At 28.2% G+C, this 23,751-nt stretch overlaps 1 protein-coding gene and 1 pseudogene across 2 annotated transcripts; one reads left to right on the plus strand and one right to left on the minus strand.

The window, feature by feature from the left end:
- The first annotated feature begins 2,316 nt into the window (after positions 1–2,316).
- Positions 2,317–9,649, plus strand: LOC148206694 (tripeptidyl-peptidase 2-like; annotated as a pseudogene). The gene is made up of 17 exons (XR_015784755.1): positions 2,317–2,328; positions 3,318–3,460; positions 4,256–4,406; positions 4,485–4,607; positions 4,778–4,861; positions 4,963–5,150; positions 5,265–5,439; positions 5,537–5,658; positions 5,754–5,835; positions 6,285–6,343; positions 7,060–7,144; positions 7,849–7,921; positions 8,383–8,468; positions 8,540–8,591; positions 8,668–8,802; positions 8,948–9,019; positions 9,285–9,649. The product of XR_015784755.1 is annotated as a tripeptidyl-peptidase 2-like (transcript).
- A 5,864-nt stretch (positions 9,650–15,513) lies between these two features.
- Positions 15,514–21,944, minus strand: LOC148206695 (peroxidase 5-like). Its single transcript, XM_088108631.1, has 3 exons — positions 21,908–21,944; positions 15,793–15,918; positions 15,514–15,698 (listed from the first exon to the last, which is right to left on the minus strand). The coding sequence occupies exons 1-3, from the start codon at positions 21,942–21,944 to the stop codon at positions 15,514–15,516; spliced, it is 348 nt and encodes a 115-aa protein (XP_087964757.1).
- Between the last annotated feature and the right edge of the window lie 1,807 nt (positions 21,945–23,751).

Below are 23,751 nucleotides of genomic sequence, written 5' to 3' on the forward strand. Positions count from 1 at the left end.
GATCAATCACTCTCTATTCATAATTGACCGGATACAATATAAGTCCTACAAAAGTTTATATCACCACAAAACATATTTTATAAAGTTTAGGCTAACAATATCGAATATTTACATAAGTTCATGATGATCTAATAATAATAGTTTACATGATAAAATGTCATTATTTACTATTTTATTATATTTATTTTTAAAATATTCTCATAGCATCGAAGAATCTATTAAGGCTCGCTCCAGTCTCATTCTACCCACCTTATTTCATAAAGTTTCTCACAAATTTCATAAACGAGAAAGTGTGGATAAAAATATTAAAAGATTTAACCCTTATTTATAATTTATTTGGTCTCTGAAACTTATAATTCGTTTTTATCTTTATATATATTTTTTCTATATTTTTAAATAGAATAAATATGATCTCTTCCATTAATAATATTAAAAGATTATCACGTGCCATTATATTAATTTTTTTCTTTTTTTGAGTTTTATTAATCTTGCTTCATTTTTTTATTTTCTTCTCCCTCCTCCTCTTCTTCTCCAAACCTCTTCACCATTACTAGACTTCGTCACAGTGGAAGTTCATCGCAGCCGCCCACATCAACGATGAGAAGGAGGCAGCTCTCACCAAGCTTTGGTGTCACTCTTCTTCCAAACCCCGACTTCCCCGTCTTATACATTTTAAGATTTAAATTTTGAAAATCAAGCCTAACTCATTCCTATTATTTTTAGCAATCATATTTTATTTTAATATATACTTTTGATTTAGGAAAAAAAGAACGTTATCTCTATTATTTGTAACCATTTCTCAATTTTTCCGTGCCATTTTTCAATTTTTTTTCTCATTATTTATTTTGTTGCTAAAATGAAAGGAGATCCTACACTTTTTTTTGTTCACTGTAAATAATTACGAAACGGTATCTGCAGGAAAAATATGTTGTAAGTAGTTATTATCTACAAATATTTACTATTTGTTAATAGCGGGTATTTTAATATCGATTTCTAAATGGGTGGAATACTGAAAATATACTATTGGATATCTTCAAAAAAAAATTATATATATTTTAATTAAATTTAATTAAAAATAAAATAAAATTATATTTTATTAGGTTAAATTTATTTAAAATTAAATTTTGATTTATATATAATTTATATTATATATATATATATATATATATATATATATTTTTGTAATTTTATTTTTAAATTGTATAAAAAATTTTGGTACTCACGGATTTTAAGATATCTCGGGTATTTTTTTTTTTTACTTATGGATTTTAAAATATTTTGAGTATTTTTTAAATGGATGCCTACGTAGATAGCGCACGAGTACGAGTTGCAGGTCAAATTTTTATTTTGTAGGTCAGCGGATAGACTATCTGTATCCGATCCAACCTGTTATCACTCATAACTAATTATGAGTATTTTTTTTATTATAATAATAAATAATCATATTTATTTCTCCTCTTCCCTTTCTCCGCGAAATAATTTCTCTTACCCTTCTTTTTTATATTCATTTTATAGTTTCGTTTTCTCTTCAATAACATGGGATAATGACAATTTTAAATATGTACACCTATTCTTGTCCTCTAGTGAGACTTGTTTTGGGTGCTGCAATTGGTTGCCCCACAGAGGCAGAAATCAGAATCCTGCTGAGAGACTCAGAATTTATTCGGTCACCAAATCCAACAAGGAATTGTAACCATGAAGGATGTGATATAAAATAATAATTAATGGAGTTAAGAGTAATTAATAGTATTGAAGAAGTGGTAAGTTTGATGAAGTAAGATTAGATTTAGGTTAATTAAAAGAAGGTTGGAAAGGAAAGACAGGAAAATCTAAGATGCAGGGGTGAGGGGTTGGTGGGTCACATCAGGTATCGCACGCGGGTTACGTAATGCAATGCAAAGTGGAATAGTAGAAAAGAATGGTGGTGGAATTTTACCTTTGCACTGTTCAATCTTCACGCACTGTGGCGTGGATTCTCACGATTTCTTCCTGCTCTTCTGCCATTCCTATCCCATCCATCCATCCATCCATCAATCACACTCTCAAATGCCACCAATGCCTTCTTATTTCCTATTCTTTATTTTTCATCTTCTTACAACTTATTCTTGACTTCAAGAGCATGTAGGTTTTAGATGGTTAGACTTTATTCTACTGCCTAAGGTTTAAATCTTGGAAAATGACACTTGAACAACCATTTCTGACAACATTTAGACACGTGCACACGTGTCAAAATCTGAGTGGTCCATTTTCATTTAATTTTTCCAACTGGACCACTCAGATTTTGACACGTGTGCGCGTGTCTAAATGTTGTCAAAAATGGTTGTTCAAGTATCATTTTTCTTAAATCTTTTTTTCATAACGAAATTAAGTTTCTACAATATGATAAAACTCGAGACTTGGGAAACATTTATAGAATGTTGTTTTTCCTTCATAACGTCCGTTTGTTTGATATAGTGATTCTCATAGTATCTTTCTGCTTTATTAATTTACATACAAAAATCAAGAAACAAATATATAAACATCGAACATGCATTAAATCACTACAAGAAATATTGAAATTATATACGGACTATTATATACGGATTTAAATCCGTATATAATTTAAATATTTTATACGGATATTATATACGGATTTTAAAAAAAATTATATACAGATATTATATACGGATTTTCCGTATATAAATTCTATACATAAAGTTGGCGCGTAGCGGCGGGAAAATTTCATAAGGATATATCCCCTGGAATTCCATTAACCGTATCTAAGTAGAATGATGTATATTATATACGGATTTCAAAAAAAATTTTAAAAAAAATGTATTTTTATTAATTAGAAGCTGAAACGTATCATTCACTGTTATCCCTCTCGAACCGTCGAGCTACTCTCTCTGAAAACCTCGAGCTATCTCTCTCCTCGAACCCTCGATTCCTTTCTCTCTCGAACCCTGAAGCTGTCGCCGTCCCTCTCTCGAGCCGTCTTCGCTCTCCCTAACCCTCTCTCCAGCCCTCTTCACAGTCCCTGTCCGTCGTGCTCTGCTTCTGTCTCCTCTCTCTCTGTCGAAGTGTCCGTCGTGTTCCGGCGTTCACCAAGCAATCTCCTTGTTCGTCGGGTGTCGTAGTTGGATGCTAAAGGAGTATCTTCATTTGGATAAATCTTTTTCACCCTGCTCACACATAATGAAACTCTTGTTGTTCTCTATCTCGCTTGTCTACTAAAATTAAGAGAAACGTTTATACTTGTATTGTATTTGTGCTCCCATCACGATTTTTGTCAATTGAAATTCCTGGATTTGAAAAGGTGATGCTGTTTCATGTTTTAGAGCTATGATGATAGAGGGCCTGTCATAGATGCGGTTGTCTGGCATGATGGAGAGGTTTGGAGGGTTGCCCTTGACACACAGAGTCTGGAGGATGATCCAAATAGTGGAAAGCTTGTTGATTTTGTGCCTTTAACTAATTATAGGTACATATAGTTCCCAGTGTTAATATTTATTATAAATCTTAACCTTAGTTGTGTTAATATTTATTATAATATAAATCTTAATCTTAGTTGATAGCTTTTGTCTGGAGATGTCTCATGAAATTGGAAGACACTTTTTTTGGCAACAAATTTCCTACCATAAAGGACCTTCAGTTTGATTGTCACTACATGCGGCCCTTGGTTTGGGAACCTTGTTCTATTGATTCCAACCTTGATTTCCTGATATATTTCTACTACAACAAAGTGCTACTACAAATGTTGTATATATGAAAAAATGATGTCATCCTTTAAGTATATAGTAAAATGTGAAATGAGTTGATGAATGGGATTGAAGTTTCCATGTTCTGTTGTGTTTTTGGAAATTTATTTTGAAACAGTTTGACCTTTTGACTTTTATGTGATCATATTAAAACTTTTTTTTTTTTACATTGAAACAGTTTAGATTCCATTCTGCAAACAGTTCTTCTAAATCTATTTGGTTCTTCTTTTGGGGTTTATAGATGTTTTACTGGTTTACGTCCTATAGAAAAAAATGTCAAATAGACATTTTTCCTAGAAACTAAAAAAGGAGCAACTTAACAAGTGAATTGGAAGAGCTTGGTTTCCACCTTGACTATAATTAAGATGTTCTTGAATTAATTTTCTCTGTCATGAAAGAAAATAAACTTTTGTTGTTTATCTATTGAAGCAATTATTTGCATTTTTGTTTCTATTAAGTAGGGTACACATTGAATTCATATATGTTCCAATGCTAATTGTGACCGCCCATTCTTTCAGGATAGAGAGGAAGTATGGTGTCTTCAGCAAATTAGATGCTTGTACTTTTGTTGTTAATGTCTATAATGATGGGAATGTTTTGAGTATCGTAACAGACAGTTCTCCACATGCCACCCATGTTGCTGGTATAGCTACTGCCTTCCACCCAAAGGTACAAATATATAATTATATCCACATAGAGCAATATTCTTATGAAAAATAGCCTTTTGATATACAATATTGCTTTCAGGAGCCCTTGTTGAATGGAGTTGCACCGGGCGCACAAATAATATCTTGTAAAATTGGGGATTCTCGCTTAGGTTCAATGGAAACAGGAACTGGTTTAACTCGCGCACTGATAGCTGCTGTGGAGGTGCTTCAAAAGTTTCCTTCTTTATCTGATTATCCTGGATATTCTGACAAGAGAAATATGATTTGCCTTTGATTTTTGTGTGTTTGATGAACTGAGTTTGTTTTTTGGATGTTATAACATCTTGCACAAAGAGGAGTTTTAATGATGGGCGTTCTACATTTCCTTTTCAGCATAAGTGTGACCTTATCAACATGAGTTATGGTGAAGGAACATTACTACCAGACTATGGGCGCTTTGTTGACCTTATGAATGAAGTATTTTCTTAGACTTGTGATTTTAGTTGGGCACTTATATCATTTGCATGTCACTTTCGTATTTTCTTAAGTATTTGATATTCTTGTTGATTTACTTGTAGGTTGTGAACAAGCATCGTTTGATATTTGTGAGCAGTGCTGGTAACAGTGGACCAGGATTGAGCACTGTTGGTGCACCTGGTGGTACTTCCTCAAGTATCATAGGTGTTGGCGCGTATGTATCTCCTGCTATGGCTGCTGGTGCTCATTGTGTTGTTTAGCCTCCTTCTGATGGGCTTGAATACACTTGGTATATTTGCTTCCCTGAAATCTTCCTAATTAGATGACTTCTTATATCCTTCATCTTTACTGCTGTTACTTATTATTTACTGTCATTATCATTGCATATTTTTGATGGATACAGGTCTAGTAGAGGACCAACAGCTGATGGAGACCTTGGTGTTTGTGTGAGTGCTCCGGGTGGTGCTGTTGCTTCTGTTCCCACTTGGACTCTGCAACAGCGTATGCTCATGAATGGGACATCAATGGCATCACCTTCAGCCTGTGGAGGAATTGCATTGGTCATAAGTGCAATGAAGGTTCTTGCATGTGGTTCTTTTGTAGCTTTTCTTATGTAGTTGTCTTTATTTGCACATGTATCTCTAGTTTTTCTAATGTGAATCGATCTGCACGCAGGCTGAGGGAATTCCTGTGAGTCCATACAGTGTGAGGATAGCACTTGAAAATACTACAGTCCCCATAGGTGATTCACCTAAGGATAAATTATCCACTGGACAAGGGCTTATGCAAGTTGACAAGTTAAGTAATTTGCCCAGTTTTTACTTCAATGACCATTTTAGTAAAATGGTAGTTATTTGACATTTATTGACTTCAATCATATACACCTTGACAGGGCTTTTGAATATATATACAGAAGTGTCAAAATGTTCCATGTGTTTGGTATCAAATACAAATCCAGCAATCTGGAAAAACTAGTGAGTCTTTGTCATTACATTTTACCTTCTCCTTATTTGACCAGATAAGGGAAATATATTATCTTTCCCTTATATTTGTGACTGTAGAAAGTGTAGTATGTCATTAAGTGAAGTAGCCTAACAAGATATATATAAGCTTCGTTCCAAGACTTGAGGCAGGTGATGTGGCCAATGGGTGGCACATTAAATGATATCAAATCTGAGTTCAATTGTCATTCTTTTAATAAGAGTATGGGGCCTAGCCTACCATGTGTGACTAAGGGTTCTCATGTGAGGGGTGTGTTAAACATGCCCATGGATAAATAATCTAATTACTTAGACAAATTGATGCACTATTAGGATTATAAAAAATTGAAATGAAATTAAGAAGTTTACATGAAACTTGGCTTTGGAGGAAAAGCTAGATGGTAGACAAATATCTGATACTTTCGTATGATTACTGTTGGCAGATCCTTCATCAAGGGGCATCTACCTAAGGGAGGCTAGTGCTTGCATGCAATCTACCGAGGTGAGATCATTGATAAATTTGTAGTGCATCACTGTATTGTTGATTACAATGATTGAGTCAGATCTTTTGAAAGTTGTAAAGTGAAATTAAAGACGGGAAAACCAATTACCGATGATTTGTACTTCGATCCAATATTGGTTAACTGATACAGGAATTGTACCAATGATGAGAAATTGAAGAGTTAACAATGCTACTGTACTAGTTAACGTCCTTGATAAGATGAAAATGAAATAACAAATTAGGGTCAGTGGCTTGTCTGTTGGTAAAAAGTTGATGATGAATTGTATAAATTGTTTAGGTTAGATATTCTTTTGCTCATTATTATGAAAAATAAGATGCATTTAGCTTGGGTTCTTACATAGAAATTATGAGTTTTAATTTTTGCAATTTTTTTGGGACTAAATACAATTTACTAATAGTCAGGTTGTAAAGTAGTGGGACTTATAATCTATTGGGTGAGAATGCCAGTGTAAGCCTGTAATGGGATTTGCCAGATGATATTTGATATTTTTGGTGTATTCCAACATCTTTTCTATTTGGGTAGCACTTTCACATGTTTGGAAATACTTTTCTCCAAGGAAATTATCGCATATTTCTTTTAGCTCCCAGAGAAAGCTGGAAAAAAAAATAAAATGTCCATTTCTCTAAAATCACATATACCATGTCTGTTTATGATATATTTTATATCTCGTGCTTTATCTGTTTATGATTTGTAGCGTATATATTCAAGTGGAGTGGAGATGTCTATCCAAGTTCTTCTAATCTTCCCAAAGGAGAGTATACTTTATAGTTATATTTGAGGTACATGCCTTTTCTTACCATAAACCTGGGATGAGAGTGCACATACTTCTTAATAGTATTAGTTCACTACTAGCATTCATCCGCTACTAATGAATTGAAATATATTTCAAAATTTACAAAGTCAAGTAATGTCCTGAAATATATTTCAATTCATTGGTAGCAGATGAATTCTAGTAATGAACTAATACTGTTAAGATAACTTGAAAGGTTGATTTATTTATTATACTTCTAATAAGAAAGCTAGCATAGCACAATTTGAATGTTTCTTGATTCATAAAATATTTATGCATAAAAGATCATTCAACTTAGTCCCTTACTGATAGAATACCAGTTGAGCAGAATTCTTAAATCACACAAAATACATACAATACAGCTGTATTTACTATGCGAAGTATGAGGAGACAAAACAGCCACTTTTATCTATATTCCCCCTTATACATACTTTTAATAGCATTGGACTTCTCCTTACTTTGTCGTAAATTGTCAACATAACGGTTATATTGAACATATTCTAACAATATATAGCTGCTATGATACTTATGATTAAACCTAATCTAATAATAAATTAACTCCTATTTTCTACCATTAACTGCCAAAATGAGAGTTATCATTACACTTGTATCTAATAAAATATTAGTTCTCACGATTGTTCTCATTGGTTCCCGTCACTTGCCTTCATAATAGTGCATAATTATTTGTTTCAGGCATGACAATGTGCAGATTTTGGAAAAGATGAGGCACTTGGTGTTATTCATTGAGCGAAATTTGGAAGAGAAGGTAGTTTATCATATCAATTTTAAGTATTTCACAAATGAACAATTGTTACTGAAGTCTAGAAGAGCTTTTCAACTATGATTGAAGGATTTTGAAGTAGCTTTGAGAATGTAACTCATGGTAAAATTGGGGTCGAGGCACCATAAATCTTATCGAGGGTAGAGTTTTGAAAATATTACTAAATGGTATTTTATCAAATCACGTGGCAGCTGTCTTTCACAAATCAGATGATGTGTTGGGTTAGACGTGCCCAAATTAAAGAAGCTTTTGCCTGGATTCTCGAAGTTTTATAATTCTCCAAATGTTTGACACTTGTGTTTGAAAATAATTTGTTTGTAGATGCCTTTATCAAAGAGTGCTTCTGCTGTCTAGCCGTAAATAATTCCATGTGGACCACTAGACTTTAGATTAAGTATTCTTTCTATCTGTTGACTGATTTTCTTTTTATGTTTTGATTGTTTTAGGATGTAATTCGGTTAAGCTTTTTCTCTCAACCTGATGGCCCACTGATGGGGAATGGTTCCTTTAAGTCCTCATCACTAGTTCCAGGGTATGTGAGTAGGTTTGTAGCCTTGGTTTAAATTTCTTCGTGTAATTGTGTTGACTTTTGCTTATTGGCAGTATAAAAGAAGGGCTGTATATTGGTCCACCACAAAAAGAAAAACTTCCCAAGGTACATTGTTATCCCCTGTCAACATTTCAGATATTGCTACTGACAGTATATAACGGTGTTTGTAAAATTTCTGCAGAATTCTCCACCCGGATCTGTATTGCTAGGGACAATTTCATATGGGAATCTATCATTTGCTGGTCAGGGAGAAAAAACAAATCCTGAAAAGCACCCTGCTTCATATACAATTTCTTATAAAGTTCCCCCAAATAAGGTCACTCTCCGCCTTATAAAATTACTTTCACATCCCATACTCATAACTACTATTTGAGCAAGCATTGAACTGTGCTGTTGTTGCATCAACTATCATATCATATGTAACTAAGGCTATTGTCTAATTACATGTTTTCTTTTGAAAGATTGACGAGGACAAGGGAAAAGGTTCTTCCTTATCTTCCAAGAAGAATGTTACAGAACGCTTAAATGAAGAGGTACTATGAAAAGTCATACATTAGCAGAAGAACTTCCTTTGGTTATTTATTTTCTGTTTTTACTTAAGGTTCAATTCATGCTCATTTTTGCATAACTTTTCTTAAGGAAATTGTGTTCTATTCGATATTTGCACCTTATAAAAATTCAGCATTTGAAATATTAGTTGACTTCTTTTTCATAATATTTTAGATAAAAACTCTTAAGAAAAGAAAATAAGAAAAAATCTGCTGAAAATTCTTTGCTGTTTTGATAAAAATGTTGCAGGAAATTATTTGATGTTTGGATATAAAAATGCTGCAGAAAATTGTTTGTTGTGTTGATTCAAATGCTACATAAATATTTTATTGTATTAGTTGGTTAAAATCTTGTTTAATATATATTTGTATAGTGTGGATGCAGGGCATATATATTTATTGTATGTGATGTTAGTCTTGATTGATATATTGTTATATATATTACATTTATTACGTTATATAAGCTAAGATAAGTTTTCGAAACCTATGTCTTATTTTTGATAAATGTTGAAAGTTTTCAGTGAATTATATCTTTTATTAAATAGTTGTAAATGTTTATCTATATTAGATGATTTTTGGCAATTTGTTAGTTATGTTGACTTTTATCAGAAACTCATAACTATTAAATGCAGATGCAGAATCAACTATTTTTTTTTTTATAAAATCATAAATTATATACGGATTTTTCCGTATATAATTATATACGGATTTTATATACGGATTTTTCCGTATATAATTATATACAGCTTTTATATACGGATTTTCCCTATATAATTATATTACGGATTTTATATACGGATTTTCCGTATATAATTATATACGGATTTTATATACGGATTTTCCGTATATAAATTATATACGGATTTTTCCGTATGTAAATTATATACGGATATATCCGTATATAACTTAGCTACGCTTCTTTTATATACGGATTTTTGTCCGTATATAATCCGTATGTAATATCATTTTATATACGGATTTTGGAGGTTATATACGGATTTTGACCGTATGTAACTGTGATTTTTCTTGTAGTGAATATTCTAATAGTTAGACGGTGTGATTATTAGGCTTTCTCAATCATTTTTAATTGAAAACGTATCAAAATATCCTTGTCACAACCTTAGACAAGTTCACGGGTCTATCGAGAAAGAAGTGTGAGTCTCTTTCAGATAGGTACATTTCCCTTTCATCAGAAGTATTTCCAACTAACCACAATCACAAGTAGTCCTTTCTAATTGTCGTATATTAATGGAACTCGCTTACCTGAATATCCTTTATTAGGAAGACTTTCGGTATAGAGATCATTATACTCGTCTGATAAACCATCGGCTATGATATCACTGTTGGGTCTTTCGAAGAGGAGGTTTCCTTGTGGGTTACACAAACACCAATAATATCTGAGCCAACTGTATAAGGGATTAACACCACTTTTTACCCAAAACCTTAAGACAATAGGTTAACGAGTCTTTCATCTTTATATATTATTCTACTTTCTTATTTTTATCCAATAATGTGGGACTTAAACTTATACTTGGATACCCAACACAACCAAAATCAGAGTTACTTTCACTGCAAACAATGCATACCACATATCAAACATCAATAAAAAAAACTCACTTCATACAGAGACATAATTTCAAATCAAATTCAACACAACAATTCATCACAACACATCATCATACAAATTTAATCTCATCACACCATGGTATATTTCAATTTAAATGTAGTTTCCCTTACCTGCTGTCCTTCTTTTGGAGATGCTTTTAGAGCTTTGTATCACACATGATATTTTAACTATATACACAATCATATCAAATAACTAAGCATATTGCAAAGATCATAATTCAACATGGATTCACTTTAATATGATTTGAGATACATGTATAGTTCTCATATTCAGTTGAACCTCAAAACACTAATGTTCATATAAAAACAAAGCAAAAACGAACTTACATTCATTCAGTGATTGGATAGATATAGAGAGTTTTTTATCGTGACTCCATTAGTAGTTTTTTATCATCAATAAGATGAACACTTTAATCAGAAACTTAGAGAAAAGGTAAAGGAAATTATAAAAAAAATATTTTTATAAAATGAAAGTTAATTATTAAAAAATTATCTATAGTTCAACATTTTAATGATAAAATAATCGATTATTATATTTTAACAACTATATATTTACTATTCTTCAATCTTTTTTCTATATTCTTAAAAAAATAATGTAAGAAAAACTACGAACAAATAAATTATCTAGTCTAGACGAAAGAGACTATTATATCCTCCAATAATAATCGTTTCATATTTAAATATTTTTTACATTTTTTTTTCATTCGTACATAAAATTCATTACTTTATTTTTCATTTTTATCCATATACCACTTTATATAAAATACACAATAAAAGTAATGTGAGAAATAAGTTACTAACTCTTATGTTTTTTTTCAATAGGGAGCCTATAGTGAAAGGAAATATTTTTGATTATATAGTCAATAGTGAAAATAAATTGAAAATAAAATTATTTAAATTAAAGATTTATTGGAAAATGTAAATATTATAATTGATTGTGATTGATTTAAAATGGTTAAAAGTATTTAATAATGGAGATATATGTGTTAGTTGTAGGCATTTTCAATGACTTTGTGTGAGTAGATAATAAATAATATGGTAAGTTACATTTTAACCCCTCATAACCTAACAAGAATAAAGGGTAGAAGAGTGTCATTTTGATTTTTTTTTATGTATTTTTACTGAGCAGGTAAAACTTCACCTGCGTAACAATGTAACTTAATAAAGTTAATTAATTAGTAGAAAAATTTAAATAAATTTGATATGATTTTAACGGGAGTAGTTTGACTTCATATTTAGTAAAATTGAATAAGATTAATAATATGTATAAAAAAAACTTATAAATTGATTATCTAGATTTTAGGTTAGAGGTGTTAATATTTTATATATAATGTCCATAGTTTATTGGTGACAAGTATTTCTAACATTTTCATAAAAATCCAACAAATAATATAGTAAATATGAACTAAATATAATATATCTTAGGACTTGTTCTTTTGAGTGGATTTGAGGGAGTGGATTTGAGGATATTAGAGAGGATTTAAAGATAATTTTTTTTGTCGTTTTTTTGAGCGAATTTGAAGGTAAATGAAAGTGAATTTGAAAATAATTTTTTTTAATTTGTCACGTCAATACAATTCTATACTAATTCTCATAAATTTTATTTTCAAATTCACTCTCATTTACCTCCAAATTCGCTAAAGAAAATGACAAAAAAAATTATCTTCAAAACCTCTCAAATCCACTCAAAATAACAAAGCATTAAGGTTTTAAATTTGAAGTGGTATTTTAATTTTAATCGTGCAAATAATAATTATGAGTTACCCAATTTTGTCTTTTTTTAATCTATTTGCATTTTGAATATTTCCTTGAAGTTAATAATCTCACTTTTTTCAAAACAAAGATTTAATTTGAAATGTCATTAACTTAAAATTTCGGATTCCAATCACACATTTATAGATTGCACTTGATTCCTAGTCAATTCAAGCATCTTGTTATGCAAGCTTCAACTCTCATTGATGCAGGAGAATGGCCGAGAGACCAAAATCAGATTGTTGTCATACTTTCACATAATACTTTCCCATCAATCTATTCATCGTGTTAAGCACCATGTTTATATCCTACAAACATTAAAATAAAAATAAAGCTTAATTAGTATGATTGTTTTCATTTTGATAGAAAAGTTTTAAGTTGGTATTAGTTTAATTTTATTTTAATTGTATTTCAATTTTTGAAAAAAAAGTTCTCAATTTTTTTAAATATTAAAAACTTTAATAAAATGTGTTAATATATATATATATATATATATATATATATATATATTAATTGATTAATTAATTAATTTATTTGCAAAAAGTTTTATTATCGAATGTTGTTGTTGTGTCACCTGACACTAACATATAATAAGATAGTGTCACATATTAGTTTTTAAGTGTAAGTGTTTTGATTTTAATTTGCTCTTTACATATATATTTTTTTTACTAAATTTAGTTTTAATTTTCTTAAAATAAAATAATATTATTTTTCTTCGTAACCAAATTAATTATTTTTACAAATGTTATATTGATATTTTAATTAAAAATTATTTTTTAACATATTATATTATTATATATTATTAATATATATTATGTTAATTTATGTTTTTATAAGATTTGAAACTAATTAAGTATAATTTAAAAAAAATATAAGTATTTAAAACTAATATGTTATTAATTCATTTTTTATGAGAATTAATTAATTAATAATATTTATACAAATAATAAATTTAATCTTAATCAAATTTATTATTTTTTAAATGTTATATTAATATTTATATTAAAATTTATTAATAAAAATGATTAAAAAAATATGAGTTAATAATATATTAAAGTTTATTAAGAAAAATATTAACAAAACGAGTTAGTAATATATAGTAATATAATATGTTAAAAGATAATTTTTAATAAAAAAATATTAGTATAATATTTATATAAATAATAAATTTGATTTTAATATTACTTTTTTTATTTTAGGATTAAATTGAATCAATAAAATATATATAAAAATTAAATTAAAATAAAGAGACTGACATTTCACACCACTAATCTCTAATATGAACAACAAAAAATTTTACAAAAATAATTAAATAAAAAACATATATGTATGCTTTTAACACTTTTAGTAATTTCTTTTAAAAAAATTAATAAAGACACTTTTTCAAAAATCATAATACAACTGAAACAAAAGAATTAAATACATATCCACTTGAAACTTTCTTACCAACTTGAAGAAATTAAGCTATAAATGCTTTACACTTACACATGTTTGAATTTATGTACTTGAAAGAATAAAAAACCTCTTTGTAGCTTTCTGAAAAAGTAAACTAAAGCAAATAAGTACTATAGATGTTCTTTTCTTTTTCTTTTTTATTTTTCCTTTCGGAGTTGTGATGTGATCCTTGATAGAATGGAATAAACTTTTTTTTCCTGTAGAAAATCTGAACATGATAATCACCCTTTAACCCCCTTGTTTATTGGTTCTACGTAGCATAACTGTTTCGGATGGAAGGTCGATTTACTTTTAACACTTGCACAATTTTAATATTTGCACAATTTTTGTTATAAGACTAATGTTATTTCACTCGACTTCTTTTTTGATAAGTCGTTTGGAAGTGTACCTGTCAAAGGTTTTTCGATGTTAAAGTTAAAATTTATAATAAAATATTCTTGTTTACCTCTTATCTTTTATCTGTATTTATAATTTTTAACGTGGGTTTGGAATTAACGAAATCTTAATTATATCTCAATCTCAATATAATGCTTTTAATCATTATTATCTTTATAGGAATACTTGATTATGAATTTTCATCGAGTGTTTATTGTCAATCGTCCGACTAGATTAATCACATGGTGAATTTTTAGCGTCCGGCCATAAAGTACAATAACCATTGGAGGAAAGTTTTGAGCTCATGAGCAACATGAAGATGGAATATTCCTAACTTTTTTTTCTCCCTACCAATATAAAATAACTTTTTCCCAGTAGACAAGCACACGTAACATAACCCAAGGATAATAAATGAACTCATTGTCCGATTGTAATAGGAAATTCTTATATTAATTCTATAGTTTCGAAGATAATATAGATTTAGAATATATATATATAAGTAAATTTTAAATTTGAGTTTGACTTAAATTTTAATTAAAATTCTGCAAATCTTAATTTTTAAGATGATATTAGACCATTTAAAGTTTATTTTACTAAAATTGTTATTTTTTATTAAATATTTAATAATATTATATGTTCTTTGTTATGGTTTTTATTTTTTATAAAAAGATATTTAATTAATTTTTAAAATAGAAAAGGAGAGGTGTAGATGCCGATATGATATACCTGTTATCTAATAAATATTAAAATTAAACAAAATAATTTATATTTATTCTTGAACATGTCATTAAAATAATCAAATTCACACTTGTATTATTATCCTACGAAAAAAACTCACTCTATTACAACAAGTTTGTTTTCTATATTCCATTAAATTCTATGTCATCTCTCATTCATTTTGGGATAATCTGTATGAAATGTGAAAATACCTTTTGGAAAACCTATTCTAAAATGATGAAAGATACCCACGAATTTTATGGAGGCGAAAAGAAAAAGTCCAACAACAAACAGTGATGAGTATTACCATAGGCCCATCTAGTTCAAGTTAAGAACCAGCCCAGGATTTCTCGTGAAAACGCTTGTAATTTAAAAAAGATAGTTACTTCCTCCACCACCGTATCCGTGCATCTCTCCATTCCTTTTTTGTCCTTTATTAATATTTAAATTGATGTGAATGTGCATTGAATTCTTAAATAGATATCGACATCCATTCCGTTGAAGGACAAATGGATGTCGATATCCGTCCATGGATGTTGGCATCCGTTTAAAAATCATGAGTGTTGATCTGATGTCAGCAAGTCACGGTACTTGATCAAACCCTCGTAATATTTGTTGTCCAAACGAATAGGAGTGGAAGGTTCCAGAGAAATTGTGGTGCCTATCACAGTGGGTGGTGGAGGACACTGGTTTTTCAACATTTTAACATATAAAGGGTCGAGTGAGGGATTTTGTGCCACTGAAAGTGTATAAGCAATTCGATAAGGCACCACAATTAGCCACACCGATTGAATGCGCTCCTAAAAGTGTGACCATTTCATCTACAGACATACCCTTTTGTCCAAAGTTTTTGATGAGTTGATCAGCACTGAAACCTGGTCTAAGAAGATTCTGTGGCATTTCATCACCAATAAAGACATCATAGTTTATGCCACCAACTTTGGAATCATTGTCTCGTGCTGCAAAAGCCAAAATGTTAGCACATCAAAGTGAGATACCTCCGATAAAGAATGAATATTTGGTTCCTGGGACAAGTTTTAATGGGAAAATGAATTTTGTCGAGCCATTTGGTGTCTTTGTTGATTTTGGTGCTTTGACATATGGTTTTGTTCATATTTCAATTTTGAGTGATAGCTATGTTAAAGATAATGAAGAAGTGTAGGATATTTTTGAAATAAAAAATAGTAAAAAAGGGTAAAAAACACTTAAGAGTGGTGGCGGGAGCAACTCTTTCCAAAATTCCTAAAAGAAAATTCAGTGGATCCAAAACATGGGACTAATAAAAGAAGGCAAAAAAAAATCCCTCATCATATAGTGGATATATTTTGAAACATATGTGTTGTACGGCTATTATAAAATATATGGTTCCAAGTAAAGAAAAAAAATAGAATATTATGTTAATTTTTTCTCTGAAATGATTTTATTCTATTTTAATTTAATTAAAAGATTCAATTGTTATTGAAATATATTTTCATTTTTGGATAAGATAAAAAAATTCAATTATTATAAATATAATTTTAAACTTACTCTTTAATATTTAAATGCTAATCTGTCTGCTTGTCAAAATTATTTATCTTAATTTAAATATTCTATTTCAATAATTCTGATTTTGAAATTTTAATTATATTTATAAGTGCTGTGTGCCTAGATAGCAGAAGGTCCATGCATTTAAATGGATAAAATACTTTATTTTAAATAAGGAACTTTATAAGTTTTTTTTATGCGTAAACTTTAGGCCTTTGTGTTTTACAATCTCTCCCAACTTCACCTTATGCTTCTATTATGTGATGCACTTTAAACTTTAAACTTTAAACTTTAATATAAAATTTAAACTTTAAGCCTTTGTGTATTACAATCTATTAATATAATTTTAAGCTAAAAGGCAATAATTCGACCACCTAATTAAAAGACATAATAAAAATTATAAAGAAAACCCAAAATTATATTAATTATGTCTATATTTTATCATTATTTCATAAGAGCATGTGTTCTCAATTTTCATTAGCACAATTATTCCAATAGAAACAATTAAGCCAGTATCAAGATAAAATATAATCTTTTTATTAAATTCTCTTCCAAGATCCCTTCAAGTACTATCGATTAATTGATATCAAATGGCTTGTTGGACATGTATGATGAAAAAAACAATAATATTTGCATAATTAAAAAATATCTTCTTTATTACTTTTTTTTCTTCCTTTTTGTTTGTCACTTAGTTTTATTTTATTTTTTATTTTCTCTTTTCTTCTATCTTTTTTTCTTGAATTTCCTGTCTCCACAGCTTCTTTTATTTTATTTTCTCTTAACTCTTTCTGTTTTTTGTTTTCTCTCATCTCCTCTTTTATTTAATTTTCTCTCAATTTTTTTATTTCTTTTTCTCTCCATCTCCCTTATCAAAATTACTTGTTATTTTTAATGTTGATCAAACATTCTCTTCAACCCTATTTGCAAAACAATTTGTATAAATATTGACATTTTAGTATCTGATGCCAATTCTAATTCAGCGTTAACCACTTATAATTGATTTTAAACCTCTCATCTTGTAAATAATATTCAGCTAATTTTTCTAAGTACAATTTGGTTGTATAATTGTCCTTGAAACATAGTCATTCAGCATTATAATAGGTGTTGTTCTAAGAGAGGTATCCGTTAATCTTTTTTCATTAATTTTTTGTATGGAAAATGTTAACCGTCACTGAATATTCAAAAAAGAAAAAGGAGATAATATTCATCTTTTCTAAATAAAACTTTAATCATAAACCCTTAAACCCTAAAAAAAAGTTTTGAATTCAATGTTTTCACAGACAATCAAACACTGAATAAAAGTGGGAATCTAAACGAATTCATTATCCAAAATTTTTAAAATTTAAAATATTAAGTATTGAAAAGGATAATGATATTATTGTACCCATTTGACATACTTGTATGCATTTTTCTATTTATAATAATTAAAATGTAAAGAGAAAAATGGTATTAGATGCAGAGATCGAACAAAATGGCCATGGTCCCACCCTATTTATTGTCAATTTGTTTTGTATATAGAATAAGCAATTCCATTATTATCGGCACTAACATTAATTTGATCTATTTTCAATTCATTTTTCTATTTTATTTCCTCAGCTGTCTACTTCTACTAAATAAAGAAAAATGAATATGAAATCAGTTTCTCGTTTTCAAAAAATTGACGTTTGTTTTCTCACCATCGAGAAACGAGGGAGAATAATACAAAAGAATAAATAGAAAACAAAAGGCTTAAATCTATTTTCTATTTTTATAGTTTTTTATTTTTAAGTCTATTTATTTTTAACTTAATGTAGTCTTTATATTATTTAAAATTTTTAATATGATCCTAACGTTACATTAGCGTTAATTGTGTTTTTTTGGATGAAAAATTGTCATTTATTAATACAATTATCATCCACTTTTTTTTACGTATTTATTATTCAATCTCAAGAACAAATGTTTATACTAATATAACTTAAGAAAGTCTTTTTAAATAACAATTCATATTAACAGATATCATTCCATCAATTTATTTGTCACATGATTATTAATAATAGTAAAAAACAGAAATATACATAAACATTAATAATTACAGTCCTCCAATAAATATTTCAAACAAAAATTAAAAAATAATATAAATATTACAATACGTGGAGGAATTATATATATTCTTATACTTTTAAATAAAAGTTTTGGAGTCTTAAAACTATTCAATTTCGTTATCTACAATATCATCGGCTCACATATAACATATAATAATAATAATAATAATGAATATTACAACATCATATAAAAAAAGATAAAATAGTAAAAATCGAGCAATCTTATATAAACTAACATTTTACTCAAATAAGCATAACTATTGTGCAAACAAAAGTTCAATAGCCCACCCATTTATCATACTCTCTTTGTCTCTATCATAAATTTAATTCAAAAATAAAAATTTACTTTCCAAACAAGGTTCATCAACTTCAAAATCAACAGCTAACAACAAAAGTCAAATGTATACTATAAAACAACCCTCATGACTCAATCATTACAACACAGTCCTCAAGGATAATTCCTCATGACTTAAACATAACAAAGACATTTGACTATACTTTCGAAAAACTAATGTATTAAGCAAACCTAAATATTTTGGACCTTTCATAACCGACTCATGTCTCTCAAGAGTTATAGTTATAAATTTCACATTTGAAACTCCTTATTTGTGAGATTCGATCTTATATCGAAGCTTCAAATAGGAATCTCCTACGATACTTACAATTAGATATCTTCCCCTACATGAGTATGATACTGGTAGAGTCAGGATAATCTCTATATGAAATTTCTCTCAATACACTACCTAAGAATCACATCAATGTAGTACTCTAATCCTAGGAGTCACTACATTCATCGAAATCCATGCCAAGCACAAGATCACATATATCATCAATCAAATATTATTCATTTCAATTTAAAAGTAACCAAATATTCTTCATTTCAATTTAAAGACAAACAATTCATCATTTACTTTCCATTGCATTAATATGATATTCAACTACAAAATTTAAATCAAATATATCAAAATAGTGAAAGATATATTCATTTTAACATTTAAAAACATAAATTTTTGGAGTTCATAATATACTCTTACTTAGTTAGAATTTGACTCACTCATTGATTTAAGCACATATCAAAATTCGTTCTAGAATTATGCTCACTAAACTATAGGCCTCACCATAATAAGCGAATTTTAGTTTGTCTAGTGAAAATTTTGCTCACTTAACAAATGACCATTAAATTTTTTTATAAAAATAGTTTTGTTGAGCAAGAACAGAGTTTACCCAATAAAAATAAAGTCGAGAACTCATTGAAATTTATTTTTGAGATGACATCGAATGGTTTATAAATGACAACCAACACTTCAAAATTTTTATATGGCTTACCTAAATAAAAAATGCTAAGAGCTTAATGGAACGAAATCCTTATTTTTTTCCCAATAGATTTATGTATAATAGATTATTCAATTAGATTATTAGAGTACTTTTACTCCTTTCATGTAACCAAACAAATTTAACTCAATGTAAAACCATCCTAGACAATTCAAATATCAATAAATGTATAACATATATTAATTTACTTAAATTATGCATTTCAACTTAATAAAAACCAACATAAGCAAATCATTTTCACAAACTCAATTCAATATCTCACCCATTCTAACATTTTCTTTCTCATCACTCCAAAATTTGAAGCAATATATACAATAGAAAAAGAAGATCAATATAACAATAACATAATTAATTTAATACACAATAAAGTTCAATATTACAATTTTATCACTATTTAATTAAATAGTGGTATTTTTAAATTTTATTAGCTTCCCTTTTCTTAATACTACTTTCCCCAAAACTATCTTAATATTACTTTCTCAAAAACTAAAGCTCCGTAACTCAATAATTTGAGCTATTCCTAACTAGAAATCTAGTGCAAGAGGATCAATTTTCTCATCTATCCTCATTAATGATTAAAACAACACGAAAATTAGAAAAAACAATGATTTTATAAAATAAATAAAAATTTACTTTGTTTTGAAATTTGATATATTTAAAACACTGTTTAATTCCTCAATTTCTCAACTGCGTAATTGATTTGTGGAGGTAAATTTGAGATGAAAGGAGGAAATATAATTAATTTTGTGAAAAAAATAAAGAATGATGCTCCCACACCTCACCTGTTTCATCTTATATCTCTCAATTGACAGTTATGTCTTTCATTTAATAAAATCTAAAAAATGATGGTTTAATTAAAAACCACAACAATAAATTAAATTTAAATTTAAATTAATAAACTATTAAAAAACTAAAAAAAATACAACAAATAATTAAATAATAATTCATATTGAAAAATAAAATATTAATAAATAATTATAGATTCAAAATATTAACAAATAAACTTAAATTTGGAAATTAAAAAAAATTAATTACATTAAAAATAATATTTAAATAGATATCAAATATAAAAAAATACAAATTAAAAAATATTATCCGCAAAATATTAAATATTTAAATAAACAGATAAAAAATATAAAACAAATCAAATTAAAAATAGTAAATCAAAACAAAAAGAAAGATACTAGAAAATTCCTTGACCGCAATTCGAATTGCGGGCTAAATGAGCCGCATGTAGTTACCACAATTTCAATTGCTCCGCGGTATGAACCGTGCTTCCAATTGCAGCGCGATGTGAACCGCACTTTTAACTGTGGTTACGGTGGACACTCAATCGTACTTCCAAGTGTGGCAACCTTTGCAATCGTTCTTCCGCCGGCATGCTCTCAACCACTATGCCTCGACTCGACCTTCGTCCTATCTAACCTAGAAATGCATCTAATCCAGACATTCGCCCCATCTAACCTATAAATGCATCCAATCCAACACCATCGTCCTCTCAACCACTACAGTTATGGTCTCGACCTTCGTTCCGTCTAACCCAAAAATGTATCCAATCCAGAAATACATCCCACCGTATACAAACAACACATACAAACAGTAGTCAAAAGATTTTATATGGTCATGTAGTTTTGACGAGACTACAATTGGAATAATAGAAAAATTAAAATGTGTATATGGGACCGGTAAGATGCATGAGGAAGAACTCAAAAATAAAATGTGGAAATGAAAGTTAAATGTTTAACTCCCTCTCTCTTCTTCTTTTACTTCATATTATAATAATATTAGCTACCGTACGTTTTAAAAAATACAGACTCACGTGGCATAAAATATAAATAGATGAAAAACATTAAATTATTTTACATATATAAGGATAAAAATACTATTAAATTAAAGAAGGTGTAAATTGATTATTTAAAATAATAATTAAATTGCATATGATAATTTAAATGAGCATATGATAATGTGATGTTATATTTGTACTTGAATTGCTGTGAATGCATCTGCATACCTGAGGTTTGGTACTGCTTGTCACAATGCTTTCCCATGTCAGTAAGAGGAGTACATCTCATTAATTGGCATAGCAGTACTAACGCGTCCGAAAAAGCGTCCGACTTGGAAATTTTAATTCTTTCGCATATTAAATTAACAAATGTTAATCATATGTTTAACTAAGCTTCTTTAATCAAAGTGAATAATATGTTTATTTAGCTTATTTGGATTTATTGCAAATATAGATAAACTTAGGTTTTATAAAATTTAACCTCTAACTAAATTTTTATTTGATTATTTTAAAAAGATATATTTTAAAGTATAAAAAATATTATTTTATTCTTATAATATGAGTCTTGATTAAGACTCAAAATTCTAAGTTTTATATAATGTGGATAATTTATTATAAAACTTAAGCATTAAAGTATAGAATTCCTACAATGGAAATAGTCTATATTATAAATTATAGCATTTGATTAAGCAATACATACTAGATAAGGCTTCCACCTCAAACTCATAAAGGATATGATAACCAAGCCAATAATAAATAATTCAAGATGTTAAAGTAACTTATTAAATTGATATTTAATGAAATTATCGGTTAAGTAAGTGACAAATATAAATGACAGAATTAGTTACGTCTGTATAATTTCTATTTTTATTGATAATATTTATTGATAGTTTATATTTTTATTGATAATTATCAATTAAACTCTTATAATATTTTATTTACAAATAATTTTTCTAATTATATTTATTGCCAGATTTAAGATGGTCATGTTAGAATAAATATCATTTGACTCTAACTAAATTTTAATTTATATTAAAAATATTAGTCTCCATCTATTATTTGGACCACATTATTTGTATGAAATGTCCTTATTTCACAAATAATAATAATAATAATAATAATTATTATAAGTATATCTTATGAATCATTTTAAGAACGTTAAATGCATGCGAATAGTTAATTATAAGTATAGTTAATGTATTTCTTCTGAATATCAATTTGCATCGGATGTTACTCATCAGAGTTATATTTGTATCAAAGTGGTAAGTATTAGAGTTTAAAATTTATTAAAGTCAGTCTCATACTAAGAGAATTTAAAAAAAATAGAGAAAAAGTAAACTTGATAAATATTTTAAAGAAAAGATAAAAATAAATATGAAATGTCAACATTTTGAAAATTGCAGCTTACAGTAGGTTTCAAAAAAGAGTTACTATACAAAACTTGTTTATTTAATATTGATGATAAAGTAATACAAGTTTTCATCTAATAAAAAGTATATAAAATAAATGAAATGATGTGTCAAACATAACCTATACGAAATATTAAACAATGGTTTATTAAGAAGAAGGTTTCATGGCGCTCAAAATGTAGAGATGAAAAAGAAACACCTAAATTTTATTTAAAAGTAAAAGAAATTTTAATAGATATTATAAAAATACTTAATATAAAAAATAATTTATCGAAATTGTTTTATACAACAGGATTTGAGTACGCTTTTAATTCCTTAACTTTTAGTTACTTTTATTTATAGTTCTTTAAATTTAAAATTAAATAATTTTAGTCATGTAATTTTAAAAGAAAGTTTGTTTTAATCTCTCTCTAAACGTCTTTATACTTCAAAACAAATAAATTGAAAGAAAAATAAACAAGTTATCGTATAAACAATTTAGAATTGTTAAAAACACAACTAAAATATTCAATTGAGTTGATGGATTGAAAAAATATTTTTCAAATTATAAAAAGGTAAAAATATAATTTAAAAAATTAATTTTGAAATTTAAAAGGCTAAAACTGTATTTTAAAAAAGCAAATTATTGAAACAAAATTAGGCATTCCCCTCGTGCAAAATGGA

This window comes from Vigna umbellata, chromosome 1, assembly GCF_029865625.1.
Source record: "Vigna umbellata cultivar VRB3 chromosome 1, Vumbellata_1.0, whole genome shotgun sequence".
NCBI lineage: Eukaryota > Viridiplantae > Streptophyta > Magnoliopsida > Fabales > Fabaceae > Vigna > Vigna umbellata.

What these genes read in the sequence shown, in the direction of transcription:
- LOC148206695 (XM_088108631.1), bottom strand. Translation starts at nt 21,944, where the DNA reads ATGGGAAAGCATTGTGACAAGCAGTACCAAACCTCAG. An exon ending in CAAGCAGTACCAAACCTCAG is followed by an intron (nt 15,919 to 21,907) that starts GTATGCAGATGC and finishes TGGCTTTTGCAG; the next exon opens with CACGAGACAATGATTCCAAA. An exon ending in CAAAAACTTTGGACAAAAGG is followed by an intron (nt 15,699 to 15,792) that starts GTATGTCTGTAG and finishes ATACACTTTCAG; the next exon opens with TGGCACAAAATCCCTCACTC.